At 42.7% G+C, this 23,931-nt stretch overlaps 1 protein-coding gene across 1 annotated transcript; it reads left to right on the top strand.

Annotated features, from left to right (window-relative positions):
- The first annotated feature begins 2,031 nt into the window (after nt 1-2,031).
- smu1a (SMU1 DNA replication regulator and spliceosomal factor a) lies at nt 2,032-23,546 on the top strand. Its single transcript, XM_038804118.1, has 12 exons — nt 2,032-2,212; nt 5,472-5,682; nt 7,075-7,227; nt 8,350-8,460; nt 10,002-10,130; nt 14,959-15,078; nt 16,111-16,227; nt 18,350-18,477; nt 20,113-20,239; nt 20,987-21,154; nt 22,761-22,913; nt 23,143-23,546. The coding sequence occupies exons 1-12, from the start codon at nt 2,187-2,189 to the stop codon at nt 23,239-23,241; spliced, it is 1,542 nt and encodes a 513-aa protein (XP_038660046.1). The 5' UTR covers nt 2,032-2,186; the 3' UTR covers nt 23,242-23,546.
- Nucleotides 23,547-23,931: the final 385 nt, after the last annotated feature.

Genomic DNA, 23,931 nt, shown 5'->3' with positions numbered 1-23,931 from the left:
CTTTCGGAAATCCATGCTGACATTGTCACTGCTTTTCAAACACTATGCTAGGAAATCCTTGCTAATGGACTCTAGCAATTTCCCTACTATCAATGTTAGGTTCAATGGTCTATAGTTCTCTGTTTTCTCTCTACTTCTCTTTTTGAATAGCAGAGTTATATTGGCTTCTCTCCAAGCTGTAGGAACCATTCTAGAGTTCGAAGAATTTTGGAAAATGACCACCATTTGATCGACTATTTTTAGGGTCATTTCCTTAAGTACTTTGGGATGAAGATCATCGCGCCCTGGAGATTTGTCCACCTTCAATCCCATTAATTTCCCCCAAACCACTTCTTTACTAATATTAATTTCCTTCAGCTCCTCGCTGAAACTTGTGTTTCTCAGAACTTTTGGTACTTTAACCGCTGCAGTCCATGTGGTGTAGGTACCCGCAGTGCTGTTAGGGAGGGAGTTCCAGGATTTTGACCCAATGACAGTGAAGGAACGGCAATACATTTCTAAGTCAAGATGGTGAATGACTTGGAGGGGGATCTTCCAGGTGGTGGTGTTCCCATATGTCTTCTACCCTTGTCCTTCTAAATGGTACTGGTCCTGGGTTTGGAAGGTGCTACCTAAGGAGGCTTGATAAGTTTCTGCAGTGCATCTTGTACATGGCACACATTGCTGCCACTATTTGTCAGTGGTGGAGGGAGTTAATGTTTGTATCTACTTCATTGCATCACGTCACCACTTAAAAAGTCTTAATTATATCAGCCATGAATTTCCAAAGTGCAAGGAAATACAAGACAAGAATAATGCAACTGGTCCTCATAATTTAATCCTTTAAACCACAATATATCTCTGGTGAATCTTCACAACACCCTTCCATGGTTAATATCTACCTTAAATAAAAACCGAAAGTGCTGGAACTACTCAGTAGGTCTACAGCATTTGTGGGGAGAAAAATAAGAGTTAACATTACAAGTCCAATTTGACTTCTTCACAACTGAATACTCAAAAATATCTACCTTTCCATAAGACATAGGAGCAGAATTAGGCCATTCAGCCCATCGAGTCTGCTCTGCCATTCAATCGCTTTTGATATGTTTCTCATCCCCATTCTCCTGATCCCCTTATTAATCAGGATCTTATCTATCTGTCTTAAAGGCACTCAGTGACTTGGTCTCCATAGCCTTCTGCGGCAATGAGTTCCACAGATTCACCACCCTCTGGCTGAAGAAATTCATCCTCATCTATATTTTAAAGGATCGTCCTTTCAGTCTGAGGCTGTGCCTTCGGGTTCTAGTTTTCTCCTACTAGTGGAAACATCCTCTCCACGTTCTCTCTAGGCCTCTCAGTATCCTGTAAGTTTCAATGAGATCCCTCCTTGTCTTTCTAAACTCAATCAAGTACAGACCCAGAGTCCTCAACTGCTCCTCAGATGACAAGCGTCCTGAGCTGTGGTGACCAAAACTTTTTTTTTTTTAAAATAAAATTAGAGTACCCAATAATTTTTTCCAATTAAGGGGCAATTTAGTGTGGCCAATCTACCTATCCTGCACATCTTTGGGTTGTGGGGGTGAAACCCACGCAGATATGGGGAGAACGTGCAAACTCCACACGGACAGTGACCCGGGGCCGGGATTCGAACCCGGGTCCTCAGTGCCGTAGGCAGCAATGCTAACCACTGTGCCACCGTGCTGCCCTTGGTGACCAAAACTAAACAATTTTCTTACGTTTATTTATTAATAGCTGTTCCCCTGTAAAAATAAAGGTGTGGAGCTTTTTCTTTGATTTGGCGGGCACATTGTCCTCCCTTTGACGTATTTTGTAAAGGTTACATTGGACATAGGCGGTGTAGTCTGACCATGGATGATCGTTATTATTTAAGTTCCTAAGTTTCCTTTGTTTTATCCTTCACTTTGAGTCCCTTTATACATAAGGAAGAAGGTTGGGGACCTTGCCAGGTGGCAAGGATGCAAAAACCCGGCTCCTCTTTGGGTTGCCTCAATGTAGACATCATGATGTTCTTCACTGATTGGTTGGAGAGCCCCCTTCCGGGGGAGGGCTCACTTACCCCGGAAGTAGACGGTTGGAGGGGGTGATCGGAAGTTGACCGGACTGGAGTTGCGGGGCCTGTCAGAGCCGCTCGCCCTGGTTTTCCTTTCTTTCCTTGGGTCGGCGAAGGGAGCCGGCGGCCGGCCGACATGTCGATCGAAATCGAATCGGCGGAGTAAGCGGAGCCGTTAGAATTCAAAGCCGGGCTCGCCCGTTAATGGAACGCGGGGCGGTTGGCGGCTCGAGCCCTGGAGCGCGCGGCGGCTCTGCAAAAGCCAATCTATATATTTATATATATATCCCAATGTAGAGAGTTCGATGGCGAATTCGCACTTTGCATTATCTGCGTCATTGGCTGGCCTTAGTAATGCAATAACCCCCGGGTTGCATTGACAAGAAACCTCTTTAAAAAGAATGCGGCTGATGGATAGAGGTCTCCCCATGTGATGGACAACCTGGGGTTTGGAGTCCCCACTGGTGGCTGAGACCACATTTTAAAGGGGTTTGTCCTTCTAAGATGGTCACTCATAAATCCAGTGGTGTGCAACGCTGGTTGGGCTTTAACTGGAGTATTGAACGGCTGTGTTCCAACCCCTCCACTGGAACTAGGGGGACACTGAGGGTCACTCATCTTTGGGACTGACTCTCCCCCTGTGGGGTCGGGACTGGTGAACGTTTTCAAGGCTGAGATTATGATCCTTTTGAGATGTCTTGACGAGCCAGGGAGCCGAAAGGGTTACTGGCGGGGAGGGTGGTCAAGAGGGTAGAGTTGAGGCGGTGGCTGGGTCAGCTGTCATCCTATCGAGGGGCCGAATGGCTGGCTGTTTGCTCCTAATTCGTGTGGCCGCGTTCCTCCCGTTCAGGGTTCCTGGGGACCTGAGGAAAGTTGTGAGTTTGCCAACCTGCCAGGAATTGAAGGTCAATCCCTTCGACATGGCTGAGTGCAACCCTGGTATAAATCTTCTGGCATAGATTTAATCACGTTGGCAAATTTAATTACAGAGAATGCAGAAAAGATTCAGGAGGATGGTACCACGGCTGAGGAACTGCAATTACAAAGATGGTATTGGAGAAGTTGTTGTCTCTGGAAAGGCGAAGGTTATAAAGAGATTTGATGGAGGAATTCAAAATCACGAGAGGGGTCTGGACAGAATAGATGGGGAGAAACATCACTGCTGAAAGGATTGAGAACGAGATTTAAGATAATAGACGAAAGAAGCGGAGGGAACTCGAGGGAAAACTTTTTCACTCAGTGAGTGGTTGGGGTTTGGAATGCACTGCCTGAGTGTGGTGGGAATTAGATTGTTATTTGTAGGAATGTGCAGGGTTATTGGGAGAAGACGGGGAAGCGGTACTAGGTGAAATGCTTATTTGGAGAGCTGGTACAGACATGATGGGCTGAATTGTGCTGTGCAGATTGTGAGGAGGCAATTCAGGAGAAACACCTTTCATCCGACAGGGGCAAAAACGTGGAACGTGCTGCCTCGGAGCGGTTGAGGTGGATAGTGTAGATACATTTACGAGGAAGTTGCATAAACACATGAGTAAAAAGAATAGACGTATATGTTGATGGGGTGGGATGAAGGGGTGGGGACTAAGCCCATGTGGAGCATAAACTAGCACGGACTAAATAGCTTGTTTTTGTGCTGAAGATCCAATGTACAGACCTCACCTTTTTCTAGGAGTTGCTGTGGAGCAACAGAGGTGGGAAGCTGTAATTATCAGAAATGGCTCAATAGGCTGTGGCACCATTCAGAAGAATAGACCATATGGGTGATCTGTTTAGGTGTTTGAAATTATAAGAGTTCAATTGGGTAAACAAAGAGAATCCAAAGTCATAAATATAAGATAATACATAAATCTAATGGGGGACTTCAAGGGAACTTCAGTGTATGAGAGAAAGGAATAGGAGGGTATGTTGACGGAGTTAGATGAAAAGAGGGCAAGGAGGAACATGTGCAGCACAATCGGTAGCATAGAAAGGCCTGTTTGAAGCAGTAACCTCTGATATTGACAGCACAACTGCCGATGGCCATTTCTAACCCCAGCACCAATCCATAGCTTAAATATTAATCTCCACCCTCAAACCATAGCCCCTAGTGCTAAGGACTAAATCACATGTTACATAGCAGGGTCTGTGAACCAGGCTGTGGTATCAACACTGTTTTCTTATGTAATGATTCAGCACAGAAGGAGGCCATTAGAAACAACATGCCAATGCTGGCTCTTTTACTAGCTATCCAAATTTTACACTATGCCTCATCGTCCTGGATTCCCCAAACTGAACATAGCTTCTACCTACCCTATCTATTCCCCTTCGTGTCCTGAAAACGTTAGTCAAGCCACCCGTGACCTTTTTTTCAATAATTGTGGTGAGGCCTCATCCCTAATTGCTCTGAAGAAGGTGGTGATGAGGCACCACCAGTCCAACTGGTGTGGGTACTCGAGCAGTGGCTGTTAGGAAGAGACCTAAATTCCAGGGAATGCAGCCCTATTTGTTATCTCCTTTCTGGTCATTATCCCATTATCGTTTGTAGGAGCTTGATGTGTGCATATTAACTGCAGAGTTTCTTACATTACAACAGTGACTATTTCTTTTTTCTATTTTTTCATATTTAAAGCACCCAATTTTTCTTTCCAATTAAGGGGCAAGTTAGTGTGGCCAATCCACCTACCCTGCACATCTTTGGGTTTCATAGAATTTACAGTGCAGAAGGAGGCCATTCAGTCCATCGAGTTTGCACTGGCTCTTGGAAAGAGCACCCTACCCAAGTCCACACATCCACCCTATCCCCATTACCCAGTAACCCCACCCAACACTAAGGGCAATTTTGGACACTGAGGACAATTTAGCAGGGCCAATCCACCTAACCCGCACGTCTTTGGACTGTGGGAGGAAACCGGAGCACCCGGAGGAAACCCACGCACACACGGGGAGAACGTGCAGACTCTGCACAGACAGTGACCCAAGCTGGAATCGAACCTGGCACCCTGGAGCTGTGAAGCAATTGTGCTAACCGCAATGCTACCATGCTGCCGTGGTTGTGGGGGTGGGACGCACACAGGCATGGGGAGAATGTGCAAACTCCATGCGGACAGTGACCTGGGACCAAGATCGACCCCAGGTCCTTGGAGCCATGTGTCAACAGTGCTAACCACTATGCCACTTTGGCGTCTTGTGACTGTAATTCTAAGTTATTCAATTGGGCAGTAAAGTATGGTAGGATGCCCTGAGTTTGTGAAAGGTGAATTCATGTTTGTTCTTTCCAAATGTGGATGTAAGCATTTGTGACAGGAACATTAGACAGGAGGTGTGTGCAGATGTTAAGATTTAGCACAACATTTATCTTTGCTTTGTATTGGCTTGGTTTGTAATATAAATCTGGTGCGTTGTTTAATGTGTATTAATGGAATCTCTTTTTCTTCGTTCATAGTGTTGTCCGTCTGATCATGCAGTACTTAAAGGAGAACAATTTGCACCGGACCCTGGCAACTTTACAGGAAGAGACCACAGTGTCTCTAAACACTGTGGACAGTATTGAGAGTTTTGTAGCAGATATAAACAGTGGCCACTGGGACACCGTATTACAGGCCATACAGTCACTGAAGCTACCTGATAAAACTCTTATTGATTTGTACGAACAGGTGTGTTTTTGCAGCTTTCACTATATTTCAAACTTCAGCATCTGCAGTGTCTTGCTTAAGATAATTAATCAAATGTGATTAATCCAAAAGCAGCGAGAGAGGGAATTGCATTGCCATAGCTGTATATGTTTCTCTACTGTGGTGGGTAATTCCTACCTGAAGGGCCTCTCTTTCCTTTTGAGCTTCCAGTTATCTAAAGGTTGTCAAATCTAGTACCAAGAACTCCAGGCACCAACACTTATAGCAGAAAACATTAGCTTCTACAGTAATCGAGAGCTCATTACCAATTAAAAACATTTTACAACCACCACCAAATAAGTCAGGTTTACTTCAGTGATTAAGGATTCCTATTTCTCATTATTTTAAGACCAAATTATTCACATAAAAAATTACAAATTGTGTCAAGTCTGCTAGCACAAGGTTTCAAAAACATTGCAACAAACCTAAGTATGCCCCAAGACAAATTTGAAGTAAAGACAAAGCATTTTGTAAGTTAAATGGTGGTAAAAGTATTTGACAATGAGTTGAAAACAATGAATAATAATTCCCAAGTTGTTGGTGTTAGAAGAAGTTTAAACAGATATGCCTCCACCAGTGGTGTTTTACTATTGCTCTCTTAGCGTGGAAGTAGCAAAGTTCACTTGAACCAAAGGCTTGGGCACAAACCCAAGGCTGACCGTTGCATGCAGTTGGTGGGGTGCTGCACTGTCGGCGGTGCCACCTTTCAGATGATACCTGAAACCAAGGCTCAGTCTGCCCTCCGGTGGGTCTGGGTATGTACTCGTTGGGAGTTTAGAAGGATGGGGGGGGGAATCTTATTGAAACAACGGTATACTGCGAGGCCTGGATAGAGTGGACGTGGGGAGGATGTTTCCACTATGAGGAAAAACGAGAACCTGAGGGCAGAGCCTCAGACTGAAGGGACAATCCTTTAAAACTGAGATGAGGAAGAATTTCTTCAGCCAGAGGGTGGTGAATCTGTGGACCTCCTAGCCACAAGGTGTGGAGGCCAAATCACTGTGTCTTTAAAGACAGAGGTAGATAGGTTCTTGATTAATAAGAAGGTTTATAAGAATAGCAAGGTTATGGGGAGAAGGCAGGAGAATGGGGATGAGAAGCGTATCAGTCATGATTGGCGGAGCAGACTCTATGTGCTGAATGGCCTAATTCTGCTCCTATGTCTTATAGTCTAAAATTAATTGTGGCGCTACTTCTCTATACTTAAAATAATTGACCTCGAGCGAATACCTTTTACCAATTGGTTTATGATTTTACTAAGTCTAGGTATGCCTTGTTTTGGTGTATCTCTTGCCTTCTGTGGGAAAGAAAAGTGTGTTCTGTGAATCCATACTCAAAGTTTTGAATTAATTCTGTCTTCTGTTTATTCTCCAGGTGGTTTTAGAGCTGATTGAACTTCGGGAGTTGGGTGCTGCTAGATCTTTGCTACGACAGACTGACCCAATGATTATGTTAAAACAGACCCAACCAGAGAGATATATTCATCTAGAGAACCTGCTAGCAAGGTCATACTTTGATCCACGTGAGGTACATTAACATCTTTCATTTTGGAAAATTTTGAGAAAGGTGAACAGAAAGCCGATTTCTGTTGAATGTATGCTATCTATCCTCTCCAGATACGGATCATTAAATAATTTTCTACTGCTTTTTAAAACTTTTAGTAAAATATATTCCCTCTAGGATTTCCCTACCTGCCCCATCCTCCCAATGATTGCTTTTGATGTAAACATACAACATGAATAAAGACGCTTGAGAAACCAGGGTTTTTAACTTGGTAATGATTTTAATAATCCTTATTCATAAATAACATTTGTCTTTTAAATGTTGCATACAATAAAAGGGTATTTTATTTATCCACTGGATGGCTATTCATGTTAGTGGAGGCTTTGGCAATCACAGTGAGGGATTGAATAGGATCATGATGTCTGTTCCTGTTTTGGAGATCTGGGCTATTTTGTCTGCACACCGCTGTACCTTGCTGCTACAGAGGGTTTTATATTAAAGGTATGTAGTTGACATCAGACGCTCAATTCCCTCGCCTGCAAATGGCACGTTCATGTTTCAAGCCAGAGATCTAACAGCGTCAGAAAGCTACATTTCTGTGGCTTTGGGCTACCTACCTGATTGATTTCTGCTTCCCTTTCAATTATGCAATTAATTTTTGTACTTGAGCTGAGGTGGGCTAAAATGCATGGAGTTGTGGGTGCCCATTTCCATTCTGTGCATATCTTTGTAATGTAAGTATCATCGAATGCCAGATCACCAACAGAGACTTGGTCCATCATGCCGGTGTCAGCACTTTGAGACTAATCCGATTAGTGCAATTCTCCCTTGCTCTCTTCCCCATAGCTTTGCTATGTTTTTTTGTCCTTCAAATATTCATCCATTTCCCTTTTGAAAGTGATTATTGGGTCTGCTTCCACCATATCACAACTCATACATTTAAAAACTGTATTTTTTTACTTCATGCCAATATAAAGTCCAGTGCCTTGCAGCTGCAGCTTATTGGATATGTTTACTGCATTTAAAAATTCCTTGCTATATATAATTGTGAGGTAGGTGAATGGAACAATAAGCAAGCACAATAAACTAGGAGTGAAATTTTACTACTCAATTATCTTTCGTGCATTGTTGGATGTTTCTACTTAGGCGTACCCAGATGGCAGCAGTAAAGAGAAGCGAAGAGCAGCTATTGCTCAGGCACTGGCAGGAGAAGTCAGTGTGGTGCCCCCTTCGCGTCTGATGGCTTTGTTGGGTCAGGTAAGTGTACTGTGTTTTGATACACTTTTTAATATCCGTGCTTGGATCATGTTGTTTGGCGCATAAACATAGTGCCGACTATTGTTTGGAAGACATTTCCTGATGCGTCTATACCCCTGGTGTTAAATGATAAATATTTTTTTTTTTTTTTTTTTTTTTTAAATAATTTTTATTGAAAGAGTTTTTCCATACAAACATTTACCCCTACTAATTTTTTAAATTATTTACAACACAATCCCTCTAGGCAAATTAAATGATAAATATTGAATGTTTTAAGAAGCATATCACCTGCTGAAGTGCCCTTTATTTTAAAATCAATAGAATTATCATCCAGTGCTTGGATTTATAGTTGTAAAGTGTAATGGGTGGCTTGTGGGAATGTGTTCCAGTTTTCAAATAGTACTTAATAGAACCAACTCCATTCCAGTGCTCACTTAGACGAGAGTGGAAACTATGATAGGATTCAGGTTTTTCTTTATAAATTTAGAGTACCCAATTCATTTTTTTCCAATTAACAGACAATTTAGCGTGGCCAATCTACCTATCCTGCACATCTTTGGGTTGTGGGGGCGAAACCCACGCAAACACTGGGAGAATGTGCAAACTCTACACGGACAGTGACCCAGAGCCGGGATCGAAGCTGGGACCTCGGCGCCATGAGGCAGCAGTGCTAACCACTGTGCCACAGTGCTGGCGAATGATAGGACTCAGTTGTTCAATATTCTTAATTATTCCAATGGGGGGGGGGGGGGGGAGAGAGGAGATCATCATAATTTGAATATTTGCAAAAATTGATTTTCTAATCCGTTAAATGCTGCAAACTGTGGTAAAATTGTAGCACACAGCGCACAGCTTGGACGACAGGTGAAACTGCATTCATCCTAAAACCAACTCCAACAAATATCCTAAAGCTCCATGGGTTGCTATCAGAAATGGAACAGTTGTAAGAAAAATAAAACAAGAAATATTGCTTCTCTCGTCTAATTCGAAGCTCTTTGTGGAATGCGCAGTTGAGATATTTTGCCACGGGAAGTTTGAAGTGAGCTTAGGTAAGGATATTGATGGTTATGGAACCAAGGTAGGTAAATAGAGTTAAGAAACAGACAAACCATTGTTCTAATTAAATGACAGCTGTGGCCTCTTGAGGGGTTGAATTGCCCCCACCTGGTCCTCTGTTCTATACACAAAGTGGTTTGCATTGTGATACAGATAATCATTTAACAGTAACTTTGGTATTAATGAACGTTCTAAGCAAAAGCATTTGAGTAGAGAAAATTATTGTGGTTTACATGTCACACATTGGTAAATTAAAGCCATGTAAGAAATGTTAACCTAGGTGTTCCATTAATCATGCCAGTGGTAAGGCGTTTAAAATCAAAGGGTTTCAGTTGGTGTTATGATTGGAAAACCTAGGCGACAATAATCATGAATGCAAACAATTCAAGACCAGCTCTCCTGCCTTTATTCTCTACTTTTTAAGTTATTTTATACATGATAAAAATGCCATCCTTTTTGCTAAACTATTTTGTTGGTTTCTCCAGGCATTAAAGTGGCAGCAACACCAGGGGCTGCTTCCTCCAGGTATGACAATTGATTTGTTCAGAGGTAAAGCGGCCGTGAAAGATGTAGAAGAAGAGAAATTCCCCACTCAACTCAGCAGGCACATCAAGGTAAACATAATTAGATTTGGTGCAACACATGGTACTCCTACCCATTCCAAAACAGGATCTATGCCCTGAGGAATTAGTTAAGCCGCTCATGTAAATACCCATTTAATGACTAAACCAGTTATGATCTCTTCATGTTTTGTTGTAGAGTATTGTACTATTCATAGATTCGTTGTTTGGATAAACATGATGTTCAAGTGAGAGTTTCCAAGTAGTTTCAAGCCTTCATTTAAATGTAACTTTCAGATTTGAAAGGAAGATGTGGGGAGGGGGGGCTTAAGTACCTTTAACTCTGAAGAAAAATAGGACTTCTGGTGGCATTATCTAGGAGTAGGAGGTGGCTTCCGCGAGTTTACTGTTCTTTTAGTCCTTTTTGCTTATTTCAGGGGTATTTACATGTAAAAACCTACTTGCTTAATGGAATAAGTTACCCACATAAGTGAGATGCTTAGAAAACCCAGGGGGAAAAGGCTGAAAGAAGAAGTTTGTCGACTGAATCGGAGGCATCTCAGGGCTCCTTGGTGCAATATATGGCGGAGGCAGTCTCTGTGACTCCGGATCTTGTTAGTGAGTTTGGTGGCCATCTTGGGTGGGCCTGGTTGCTGTATGTTCTGTGTATCTGTTGGATGGTCCCTCTTGTGGAAATGGCTGACTCTGGATTGAAGTGGGTGGGTAGGAGGCCCTCAATTCGTTGGTGGGTAGGAGGCCCTCAATTTGTTTGGTCACCTGGAATGTCAGGGGGTTGAATGGCCCAGTGAGAAGCTCACGGGTATTTGCTCACCGTAAAAGTTTAAATACTGATGTGGTGTTTCTGCAAGAGACTCATTTGCGGGTCGATCAGTGACATTTTTTGCATCCAGGTGATAAAGATTTTTCCTTTTTCTCCCATGTGGACCAGGTATAGTTGAGCAATGACTTTTTTGTGGTGGTAAGGTCTCTCTTTCCTTTTGTGGAGAGGCGGGTTACTCTGTGATTGTGATTTCAGACCACGTCCTGCATATTGTTTTGACACTCGTCATGTCCGCTATGGAGCTTGGATACGGCATTATTAGCGGACAAGACATTTTGTGAACGCATGTCCATCGCCATTGAGTAATATATTAAATTTAATAAAAGTGAGTCTACACTACCTACTCTGTGGGAAGCTATTGAGGTGGTTATCAGGGGGAGATAATTTTCTGCAAAGTGCACATGGAAAAGACAGCGAGCGTGGAATGGCAGAGGATGGTGGACCCCATCCTTGAAATGGACCATCAGTACTCACTTGGCCCAACCTTGGAGTTGTTGGCAAGTAGGAAAAAGTTGCAGACTTGATTTGAATTATCAACGGATAAGGCAGTGGGCCAGCTGCAACGTTAGAGGGGTGTACTTGTAGAAATCCGGGAGAAGGCCAGTCGCCTCTTGACTTACCAGCTGAGACGGTAGGCGGCTTGCTGGGAGATTGTGTAGGTACGGGACTCGAGTGGCAGCCTGGCTTCTGCCCCGCCTCAGGTCAATGCAGCTTTTGAAACATAGGTCAGAGCCCCCGGCAGAGAGTTCAGTCATGACCAAATTTCTTGGATGGGTTATCCATCCCATGGTGGAGAGGGAGAGGCGGGAAGAGTTGGATGCAGTTGATGCAGACAGGTACAGCTCCTATTCCTGATGGCTTCCCCATTGAGTTTTCTAAGAAATTTGCAGAACAATTGTTCCCTCTAATTTTAGATCTGTTTAACGACTCCTTGTTCCTGTGATTTGTTTGCCCGTTACACTTGCACAGGCCTCTATTTCTTTGATCCTTAAGAAAAACAGGCACCCTACGGAATGTGGGTTGAACCAGTCTATTTCGCTTTTAAATGAGGAAGCTATGTTACTTGCTAAAGTGCTGGCACTGTATTTGGAGCTCTGTCTCCCAGAGGTGTTCTCAGAAGACCAGACGGGCTTTGTCAAGGGTTGGTAATTGTCAGCCAATATACGTTGTCTGTTAAATGTTGTCCTCTTCCTCCTCTTCGGTGCCCAAACCAGTGGTGATTGTTTCCCTAGATGCTGTAAAGGTGTTTGATAGGTTGAAGTGGGGATATCTATTTGAGATTCTTGGGAGATTTGGATAAAAGTTTAAATTGGATTTGTTTATTGTTCAGGTTATTGCTAGAGTTCGCGCAAATGCTTTGAATTCTGGCTACGTTCCGCTGAATAGGGGCACGAGGTAGGGTTGTCTATTGTCTCCACTCCTGTTTGCTCCGGCAATTGAACCGCTTGCACAGCGCTTAGATCTTCACCTTCCAAACCCTCGACCACCACCATCGAGAAGGACAAGAGCAGAAGATTTTTTTAAATACAAATTTTGAGTACCCAATTATTCTTTTTCAATTCAATGGCAATCTTTGGGTTGTGGGGGTGAGACTCACGCAGACACGGGGAGAATGTACAAACTCCACACGGACAGTCACCCAGGGCCGGGATCGAACCCGGGTCCTTGGCACCCTGAGGCAGCAGTATTAACCACTGCCAGCGTGCTGCCCTACAAGAGCAGAAGACCCTGGCAATCCCACCACCTGGCGGTTCCCCTCCAAGTCATTCACCACCCCGACTTGGAAATATATCGCCGTTCCTTCACTGTCGCTGGGACAAAATCCTGGAATCCCTCTCTAACAGCACAGTGGGTGACAGCTCTGGGACTGCAGCGGTTCAAGATGACAACTCACCACCACTTTCTGAAGGGCAACTAGGGATGGGCAATAAATGCTGGCCTAACCAGCAATACCCACATCAATAAATAAACAAAATTTTAAAGTGGAGGGGGATAAATCAGGGAGGCGTGGAGTTCACAGATGACCTTCATATTACAGATGAGATAATGAAGCTGCTTGGGAGCTTTGGCACCTTCTCTGGGTGTGAGTTAAGTTTGGATAAGAGCAAATTCTTCCCAGTTAACCCTCCGGTGAGAAGAGTCTATCTGGGGATGCTACCTTTTTGCGTTGTTATCTGGGAATCCGGGTGGGTGGCCCACGATTGGGCTTTGCTTCATAAATTAAATTATACTAATCTGGTTAATGGAGTCAAATCTAACTTGCAGACGTGTGATATCCTCCACCCTGTCCTTGGCAGGCACAGTCCAGACTATTAAAATGAATGAGCTCCCGAGATTTTTATTATTTTTCAATGTCTCCCCACTTTTCTCCCAAAGTCCTTTTTTGTCAAAGTTAATAAATTAGCATCCTCGTTTATTTGGGCAATTTATTATCTTGCTATTGGGCAGCCAATATTGAGACGGTAGTGGGGTGATTCAGTGATCCGGGTTCTATGTGGGGGCAAATGGAGGCGAGTTCTGTAAAGGTTTATAGCCATGGTGCATTAGTAACTGCATCGTAGCCATCCTCTCCAGTACGATTTACCTAAAATGCGGTGGTGGTGTCCACCCTGAGAATCTGGAAGCAGTTCAGACAGCATTTTAAACTTAGTTCCATGTCTTTGTTGGCACTTAATCTGCAATAATCACTTATTTTTGCCTGTGGGTTTGGACTCTACGTTTAGGTCATGGGAGGGGAAGGGAGGGCAGCACGGTGGCGCAGTGGGTTAGCCCTGCTGCCTCACGGCGCCGAGGTCCCAGGTTCGATCCCGGCTCTGGGTCACTGTCCGTGTGGAGTTTGCACATTCTCCCCGTGTTTGCGTGGGTTTCGCCCCCACAACCCAAAGATGTGCAGGTAGGTGGATTGACCACACTAAATTGCCCCTTAATTGGAAAAAATGAATTGGGTACTCTAAATTTATAAAAAAAAAAAAAAAATGGGAGGGGAAGGGTTTGGAGACTTATACGTGGAGGAAAGGTTTGCCAGCTTTAAGGGGCTGTCGGAGAAAGTTCAATTCCCTGGTTCCAATCTGTTTAGATACTTTCAGATTCGCGATTTTTCACGCAAGGCTGTTCCCTCTTTCCCCTTGGTGTCACACTCTTCCCTGTTGAAGGGGATATTGTCTTTGGCTGGATCTGATGGGGGGCACTATTTTGTGCATATACGGTCAGATCCTACCAGCGGAGTCAGCTCCGTTGAATGAGGTAATGGTAAATTAGGTCCTATTCTGGATGATGTGGTATGGAGCAGGGGTTAACTCCAAGTCCTCTTGTGCTTGGCTTGGTCTGATCCAAGGTGGTGCACAGAGCTCATCTGACCAAGATGAGGATGAGCAGATTTTTCTCTCGGATGGAGGACTGGGGGGTGGCGGGGGCCTAACCACACTCTTATGTTCTGGTCTTGCCCCAAGTTAGTAAGCCGTTGAGTCTCTTTCGTCAACACCATGCAGGAGATACTTAATGTCGATCTGCAGCCATGTCCGCTGCTGGGCATCTTCGGGGTATCAGACCTACTGGTGCTGTAGACGGATGTGAAGGTGGATGTCATCGCCTTTGCCTTGTTGATAGCCCGGAGATGAGTTAAACTGGGTGGAGGGCTCCTACTCCGCCCAGTGCCTCGGCTTGGTTGGGTGACCTCGCGTCTTACTTTTGGAGACCGTCTACACCATTAGGGGGTTGGTAGACGGGTTCTACCTAAGATGGTAGCCATTAATTTCCTTTTTTAAACAGCTAGTCACTGTCAGTTGTTAAGGGATTTAGTTTAGTGTTGGAGGGGATTAAGTTAATTTGTGCTTTTAATTGTTTATTGTGTTCTTCGTCATTGTAACTTGAATATAATTGTTTTACATTATTTTGCTTATATTGAAAATTTTTCAGTTAATATATTTTTTTTAACTCTGAGGAACACTAGATCTCCTAAGGGTAACGCAATTCATTGGAATGTTCAGAGTGACATCATTTGTATTTTTTTGTGAAGTGAATAATGTATTTTTTCCAAAACAGTTTGGTCAGAAGTCCCATGTGGAATGTGCTCGGTTTTCTCCAGATGGTCAGTATCTTGTTACTGGTTCTGTGGATGGCTTTATTGAAGTTTGGAACTTCACCACTGGCAAAATTAGAAAGGTAAGTACAGGAGGGAGGGGTTGGTGGGGGAATCGCTTGGGTGGCAGTTTAAAGATCAGGTTTCCCCATCCAAACTTCTCGAGAATCAAACCTATCGCTGTATCATAAACTTGTCTGTTTCTGCTGCTTTGCTAATCGTTAAGTCCATTTTTGCTCACCCATGCTGCTAAGTTCAGTGGATTTTCCTAGCTAGGACATTTAGTGCGCTTAGGATACAGGTAAAATATTGAAAAACACACAGAGGATTGACTAAACATATTTATTTTTAACACTGAATATTTGAAACGGTGCTGATGGCAAGAGTTTTGCTTTGATGTGAAATTGACATTCAAATATGAAAGATAAAAATATGGATGAATTTTAAAAATAAATAAATTTAGAGTACCCAATTCTTTCGTTCCAATTAAAGGGCAATTTAGCATGGCCAATCCACCGAGCGTGCACATCTTTTTGGCTTGTGGGGGCGAAACCCACGCAAGTACGGGAAGAATGTGCAAACTCCACACGGACAGTGACCCAGAGCCGGGATCGAACCTGGGACCTCGGCGTTGTGAGGCAGCAATGCTAACTATTGCGCCACCGTGCTGCCAAAGTATATTAATATTATGAATTGTTCGCTTATAAATAAATATGATGGAGGGCAGCACGGTGCCACAATGGTTAGCATTGCTGCCTCGCGGCACCGAGGTCCCAGGTTCGATCCCAACTCTGGCTGACTGTCCATGTGGAGTTTCCACATTCTCCACTGTTTGCATGGGTTTTGCCCCCACAACCCAAAGATGTGTAAGTTAGGTGGATTGGCTACACTAAATTGCCCCCTAATTGGAAAAAATTAATTGGGTACTCTTTTTATATTAAAAAAAAATAATTAAATAGATATGATGGACATAATTTATTGGAGGCCTCTCTGGCTTGCTTTATCTCATTAGTAAAACTTCGCAATAATTAGATGGTTAGAAAATGGTTGTGTTGCTGTTGAATCAGTGATAGAAACGTAATCCTCTTATTTACTTCCCTAATGTCATTTTCTAGGATCTGAAGTACCAAGCACAAGATAACTTCATGATGATGGACGATGCCGTACTTTGCATGTGTTTCAGTCGTGATACTGAAATGTTGGCTACAGGTGCACAGGACGGAAAGATTAAGGTGGGTAGCTAAATTGAGAAGCAGTTGTATTTAAATGTAAAATTTGCAACGGTGTTTTTAACTTTTGAATTGCCTGTATAAATTCACTTGCAGCGATTAATGTTTCATCACATTGGATGTAAGGCAGAATAAACACAACTAGCAATCCTCGAGTTAGTATCATTTATATTAATATTTAGACAAATAGGAGAGTGCCAGTATGTGGAATGTTGAATCACGGTGTTGTTGAGGCAAGTAGCATAAATATATTTAAGAGGATGCCCAATAAACATGCGAGGGTTAAAAGAATAGAAGGTGAGATGAAGTAGTAATTTTGTTTTGTTTCGATGAAGGGGCAATTTAGCGTGACCAGAGGGCAGCACGGTGGCCTAGTGGTTAGCACAACCGCCTCACGGCGCTGAGGTCCCAGGTTCGACCCCAGCTCTGGGTCACTGTCCGTGTGGAGTTTGCACATTCTCCCCATGTCTGCGTGGGTTTCGCCCCCACAACCCAAAAATGTGCAGAGTAGGTGGATTGGCCACGCTAAATTGCCCCTTAATTGGAAAAAATAATTGGGTCATCGAAATTTTAAAAAAAATAAAAAATTTAGCGTTACCAATCCACCTACCCTGCACATCTTTGGGTTTTGGGAGTGAGACCCACACAGACACTGGGGGGTATGTACAAACGCCACATGGACAGTGACTCGGGGCCGGGATCGAACCCGGGTCCTCGGCACCATGTGGTAGTACAGCTAACCACTGCTCCGCCATTACGCCCTATAAGCTATTCAAAATAAATGTTTTATGGAATCCAGGAATTAGGACGATTTCAAGAGAGGTAATTGAATGGCCATACACAATGCTGACCACCGTTCCACTTGTTCAGTGACATCAGGTCCCTATAGGTCTTGGCAATCAGGTCCCAGCTCAAATATTTACTGGATTTTTAGTTTGAATTGTATAACATGTTTTTTCATCTGGTTACAAAATTTCTTAATGTTTGTAGCCCACCACAATACATTCGTTATGATTACACTTGCATCAATCGATGAATCATGTGGGTAATAACTGAATTTATGATGCTGAAAATAAAAACTCAAATATTAAGAAACACAGCAGCCCAGGCAGTATCTGTGATGGGAACAGAAAACCTGTAAAGTAAAAGGTGAACAGGCATGTTAATATGATCAGAAAAGAGAAAGGGCAAAACTATTTACACAGGTGAACCTAAGGACTATGATTGGAATGGTGAAACAGATCTGTGTTTTATCATTTAGTCATGGTTTCCTCCGGGTGCTCCGGTTTCCTCCCACAGTCCAAAGATGTGCAGGTTAGGTGGATTGGCCATGATCAATTGCCCCTTAGTGTCTAAAAGGTTAGGTTAGGTGGGGTTGGTTGCTGCCTTAAGGGGATAGGGTGGGGGCCTGACTCTTGATAGGGTACCCTTTCAGAGGGTCGATCCAGATTCAATGGGCCAAATGGCCTCCTTCTGCACTGTAGTGATTCTATGATTCTATTACGGGTGAAATGATCTTGGTGAATAATTCAATGCGATTAAGCCTGTGATTGGGAGAATGCGGGTTAAGTTCAGAGATCTGCCCAATTAACCTTGTGCTAGTTGCTGATTTCTAGACTATTGAAAATTTCCATGTGCTGACTTTGCATTTGGAGAATATTGATTCATTTTCTATTAATTGATCCCTTAAGAGCCCTTTCTGCATTTATTTCTGTTCCCCATGTTGTTTTTCTTAAATTTTCTTTGAAATATTTCTTTGTTATATAATTTGGTGACTCCCTTTCCATTCATTTCCTGTAAACAAAGTAAAATGGAGCCAAAAAATTTAAATTATTCTACAATCTTACTTATTTTGAGTTGATTTGAAATGATCAAACTCTTGCTGTGCGTTTTGCATGTAAATAGTGCTGATCTGAACACTAACCCAAATTCCATCTGATCATATAAGTAGCAGGTTGTAGTCAACAGCACTCATTTCTTTTTGAATAAGACCTGAAAGGATTCTTTTGGAATATGATTTGTTAATTGTGAAATTTACAACTAAAGGAACTCTTTGCTGCAAATGTCAAATTGCTCATGAGGACTGGGATACTAAATCCTGAACAATGTGTTGGTTGCCCCACAGGTGTGGAAGATTCAGAGTGGTCAGTGTCTCCGCCGATTTGAACGTGCTCACAGTAAAGGAGTAACCTGCCTGAGTTTCTCCAAAGACAGTAGTCAGATCCTCAGTGCATCTTTTGATCAAACGATCCGGTGAGATGTCTCTTAATTTGATTCAGTGATTTTTGTTCCTCACGTCTCATCACACAAATGCTTTAGGAGGCCCTATGGATTATCGCAGCAAATGTTTGGAGGAAAAAAAATGCTGGGTTGGAACACACCTTTGAGCTTTGTGTTAGGTTTGTAAATTGCAATATAAACTCAGGAGGTGAAATTCAATATTGAATTAAACTGCAGCATGAAATCTTACACTGTTCAAAATATATTGCAATCTGTTTAGGTGGTTTAGAGTGTACATGGAATAGAATCAATCATTATTCTTCTGGAACATCTTATTATTTTGAGCAAATCTAACTAAGATAACTAGTATATTTTGTCAGTCCCTGTTGGTATTTGGGATCATGTTTCAGAATGGTGACACATTCCAACTCTGGGAACTTGAAGATGGTACAGCAGTGAAAGAGATATTCAAATATTGGTTCTATAGTTTATCTCTAATAGAAAAACTTAGTTTAAAAAAAAAAGAAATCTCTTTTTTCATAACCTATGATGTGGAGATGCCGGCGTTGGACTGGGGTGAGCACAGTAAAAGTCTTACAACACCAGGTTAAAGTCCAACAGGTTTGTTTCGAATCACTAGCTTTCGGAGCACTGCTCCTTCCTCAGGTGAATAAAGAGGTGGGTTCCAGAAACATATATATAGACAAAGTCAAAGATGCAATGCGATACTTTGAATGCGAGTTATAGCCAAGTTCCGCACACATGTTCTTATAGCCACGTTCCGCACACATGAGTACGGCCTCAACCGGGACCTTGGATTCATGTCGCATTACATTCACCCCCCACCGTCTGACCTGGGCTTGCAAGATCCGACCAACTATCCTGGCTTGAGATAATTCACAGCTCTTTAACCTGTGATTATCCCTCTCTGCAGTTGCTCTGTCTGGACCTGTAGACTTGATTACCTGCAAAGACTCGCATTCAAGGGGCTGGTCTGGTTTAGCTGGTTTAGAGGGGCTGGTTTAGCTCACTCAGCTAAATCGCTGGCTTTTAAAGCAGACCAAGCAGGCCAGCAGCACGGTTTGATTCCCGTACCAGCCTCCCCGGACAGGCGCCGGAATGTGGCGACTAGGGGCTTTTCACAGTAACTTCATTGAAGCCTACTCGTGACAATAAGCGATTTTCATTTTTTTCATTTCATTTCATTCAAAGTACTGTATTGCATCTTTGGCTTTGTCTATATATATATATATATATATATATATGTTTCTGGAACCCACCTCGTCATTCACCCGAGGAAGGAGCAGTGCTCCTAAAGCTAGTGATTCGAAACAAACCTGTTGGACTTTAACCTGGTGTTGTCAGACTTCTCATTGATAGAGGATGCAGTATTAATGTTGTCATGTAACATGGAAGATCAGAGAGTGCTTTGTTAGTCATAGTGCCATGTTCACGTTCTTGATGTGTAAGGTGGGGAGTGCATGCAGAGGTGAATCAGCATGTTTTATGTTTTTCACCCTTTTCCTCTCCAGCTCCAAAAAGATAAAGGAGAAATCAGAAGTGAGCTACACATTTGGTCTTTGACCCTTGCTGTTTGCTTGGCCAAGGAATAATATTGATGTTGAAAGATGGTGTCATTAATGATATTTTTGACCATTTCTTTGGTAGGATTCATGGTCTGAAGTCTGGTAAAACGCTGAAGGAATTCAGAGGTCATACATCATTTGTTAATGAAGTGACATTTACACAAGATGGGCATTACATTTTGAGTGCATCTTCAGACGGCAGTGTAAAGGTACTTAGAGTGGAAGATGTAAGCTGATGAATCTGGGAATGTGAAAGATTTTTCATGCCGGGTTAATGTGTGCCAGTAGATCAGGGCGTACATGCTTCTGGTGTTAGTAAACCAAGGAAATGCAGTTCAACACTTCAATTGACTATAAATTATCCAAGAAAAGTTTTGTTTTTAAATGATTGGAATTTTGGCCATAAGATTCAGCGGTGCATATTTTTCCCTTTCTTTGCCCCTTTGAATAACCTTTAGAATTAAGTAAAAATTAACCTTTGTGTGTCCGGTGTACATAACAACTGTTAGTCAAGGGCAGCACAGTGGTTAGCACTGCTGCCTCACGGCGCCGAGGTCCCAGGTTCGTTCTGGGTCACTGTCCGTGTGGAGTTTGCACATTCTCCCCGTGTTTGCGTGGGTTTTGCCCCCACAACCCAAAGATGTGCAGGGTAGGTGGATTGACCAAGCTACATTGCCCCTTAATTGGAAAAAATGAATTGGATACTCTTAAATTTTTTTTTTAATCAATTATTAATCACATCTGGGTTTTAACCAAGACTGACATGAACAATATTTGTTTGATCTCAAGGTGCATGTATGTGTGCTTACATGTTCTGTGTAACTCTCACAAAGGTGAGCGTCATAAATTTTCAACATCACACTTTTCATGTAAAGAGACTCCTACTGAGTTGATTAAAGACTTTTTAATAAGAGGCATTTTGGGTGGAGTGAAAAGTTTTATTGCCTCAATTGCAGATCTGGAACGTGAAGACAACAGAGTGTGCAAATACCTTCAAGTCATTGGGCAGCTCTGCTGGTACCGATATCACAGTGAACAGCGTACACCTGCTACCAAAGAATCCTGAACATTTTGTCGTGTGTAACCGGTCGAATACAGTAGTCATCATGAACATGCAGGGGCAGGTATGATTGCACACTGAAACAAATATAATAAACCAATTAAGAAAGTGAATCGAGTTTTTAAATCTAAAATACTGAATGATCAGGTTGAGTATGGAGTGTTTCACTTCACTCTTAATGATGCAGCTTCTATAACCTCAATGGTTGTGTTGCTTTCATTCAAAGAATAAGATATGCAAGAATTTTAATGTAACCCCTGGGTGTTTCAATATTAGACAGTCATCACGAACATGGCGAGGAAAAAAATCTCACTTTTGGCTTATTCAGAAAAAGTTTGTTGTAAAATTTGGGGCTATAAATATCAATCCAGATAATTCAGAAGAAACTTTTTTTTTTACCCAATGTGTTAGAATGTTGGACTCACCACCACTAATTGAGTCAAATAGTAGAGCTGCATTTAAGGGGCACCTAGATAAACATGAGGAAAGAATAGTAAAAATATATTGATCGGAAGCTAGGTGGGAGGCTTATGCGCGGCAGAAACTAGTTGGGCTGAATGCCTATTCCTTCTGCTGTAAACTCTGAGATTATCTTATTAGAAATGTCAGGTGAGGCAGCAGGGTGGTGCAGTTGTGAGCGCTGCTGCCTCATGGTGCCAAGACCCTGGGTTCGATCACGGCCCCAGGTCATTGTCCGTGTGGAGTTTGCACATTCTCCCCGTGTCTGCGTGGATCTTACCCCCACAACCCAAAGATGTGCAGGGTAGGTGGATTGGCCATGCTAAATTGCCCTTTAATTGGAAATTTTTTTTTTAAAGGAAATGTTACAGATGAGCTGAGTAAAGTCAGTGTTGTTTGGAAGGCAATATCTTATATTTGTTTCAGGGAAATTGTTCAAGCAAAGAGTTCTACGGATGAGGTATTACATGGAGAGTCTGGAGATGTTTTCTGTAAAGCAGAAAAATCTAAGGTTTGGTGGAGAGCTTTAAAATCCTGAATACGTTAGAGTAAATAAAGAGAAATTCTCCAGTAGCTGCAGTGTCTGTAAGCAGAGGGCACAGGGTTATTAAGGTGGCTGGCAAAAGAACTGAAATTGATTTTTTTATCATAGAATTTACTGTGCAGAAGGAGGCCATTCAGCCCATCGAGTCTGCACCGGCTTTTGGAAAGAGCAACCAACCCAAGCCCCACACCTCCATCCTATTCCCGTAACCCCACCCGACCTTTTCGAACACTAAGGGCAATTTAGCATGGCCAATCCACCTAGCCTGCACATGTTTTGACTGTGGGAGGAAACCGGAGAACCCGGAGGAAACCCACGCAGACACGGGGAGAACGTGCAGACAGTGACCCAGCAGGGAATCAAACCTGGGACCCTGGAGCTGTGAAGCAGCTGTGCTAACCACTACGCTACCGTGCTGCCCTGAATCTGGAACGCACGTTGCCTAATAAGGTTGTGGAAAGAGATTCAAAAGCTGCTTTCGAAAAGGGAATTGGATAAATACTTGGACAAAAAAATGCAAGACAATGGGTTATGAGCAAGGAAGAGCTACCATACTCAAATGGGCTGTGTGGCCTCCTCTGTTGTAAAATTGTATGGTTCTGTGAAATGGGAATTTCAAACTAAACGCCTTGCAAATCCACAACTATAAATCCATTCTGTGTTGCAGATTGTGAGGAGCTTTAGCTCTGGTAAAAGAGAGGGAGGTGACTTTGTGTGCTGCTGTCTGTCTCCACGTGGTGAATGGATTTACTGTGTTGGTGAAGATTTTGTGCTATACTGTTTCAGTACAGTGACTGGCAAACTGGAAAGAACATTGACGGTAAGCGGGATATCAGTATACAGTCTTATAAATCAAGTGCTATCATCGCCTATTACTGCTATCCTGTAAATCAATACACAAGTTGAATTCTCAAATCAAAACAAACATTTTAGTGAGGGAAACTATAGTCTTAACAATTTTGTTACCTGTTTCTAAGTCAATTGATACCCTTTTGTACTGACTTACTTGATGGTACATTTAATACTCTTGTTTATGGTATAATCTGCAGGTTCATGAAAAAGATGTTATTGGAATTGCTCATCATCCACACCAGAACCTGATTGGAACCTACAGTGAAGATGGTCTCCTTAAACTCTGGAAACCTTGAAGGAGTGATGCTTAAGATTTTTTTAACCGTTGCCTATTGTACACTTACAGCTATAACTGAGGATTTCTCCGGAATAAATGTCCTATTTTCATTACAATTGAACCACCATTTTAGTTTCAAAAAGCTCTTGCATTCCCCCATTGCAAATTAAATGTGTGACTCTGCTGAACCTCAGTTTAGCCATGAGAAAATAATGCACATAGTAACTGGTTTTGGCAGTGCTGTTGACTGTTTTTGTTGCAGAACCAAAATCATTGAAGGGTTCAGTGTAGTTTTAAAATAAAATGCAACATTTTCTGAGTGACCATGCTGGTTGTGACTGCTTTGTTCCATGATAGCTAGAAAATGTTGACAATTGTAGGAATTTGTATACATGAAACCTGAATAGCAGCTGAAGTGAAAGCATCCAATCCAACTCACCAACCAAGTTAACAATACAAAAGCTGCCTTCCACAAAATAGATTGGTTACTGGTCAAAAGGCCTTTGCTGTAAAGAACATTGGGGCAGCAGTAGGCCATACAGCCCGAAAGGGTGCTCCACCATTTAATACAATGGCTAATGATCTACCGTACCTCCATTCCTGAACATTCACCAAATCCTTGATTCAGCAATCAAAAATCTATCTGGGTCTCCAAAATCCTCTGCAGTATCACAGCTCTTGGTGACAGTGTGGTTCCTGCAACACAGGT

Source organism: Scyliorhinus canicula, chromosome 8 (genome assembly GCF_902713615.1).
Source record: "Scyliorhinus canicula chromosome 8, sScyCan1.1, whole genome shotgun sequence".
In the NCBI taxonomy this organism is placed as follows: domain Eukaryota; kingdom Metazoa; phylum Chordata; class Chondrichthyes; order Carcharhiniformes; family Scyliorhinidae; genus Scyliorhinus; species Scyliorhinus canicula.
This window is presented reverse-complemented; position numbering and strand designations above follow the sequence as displayed.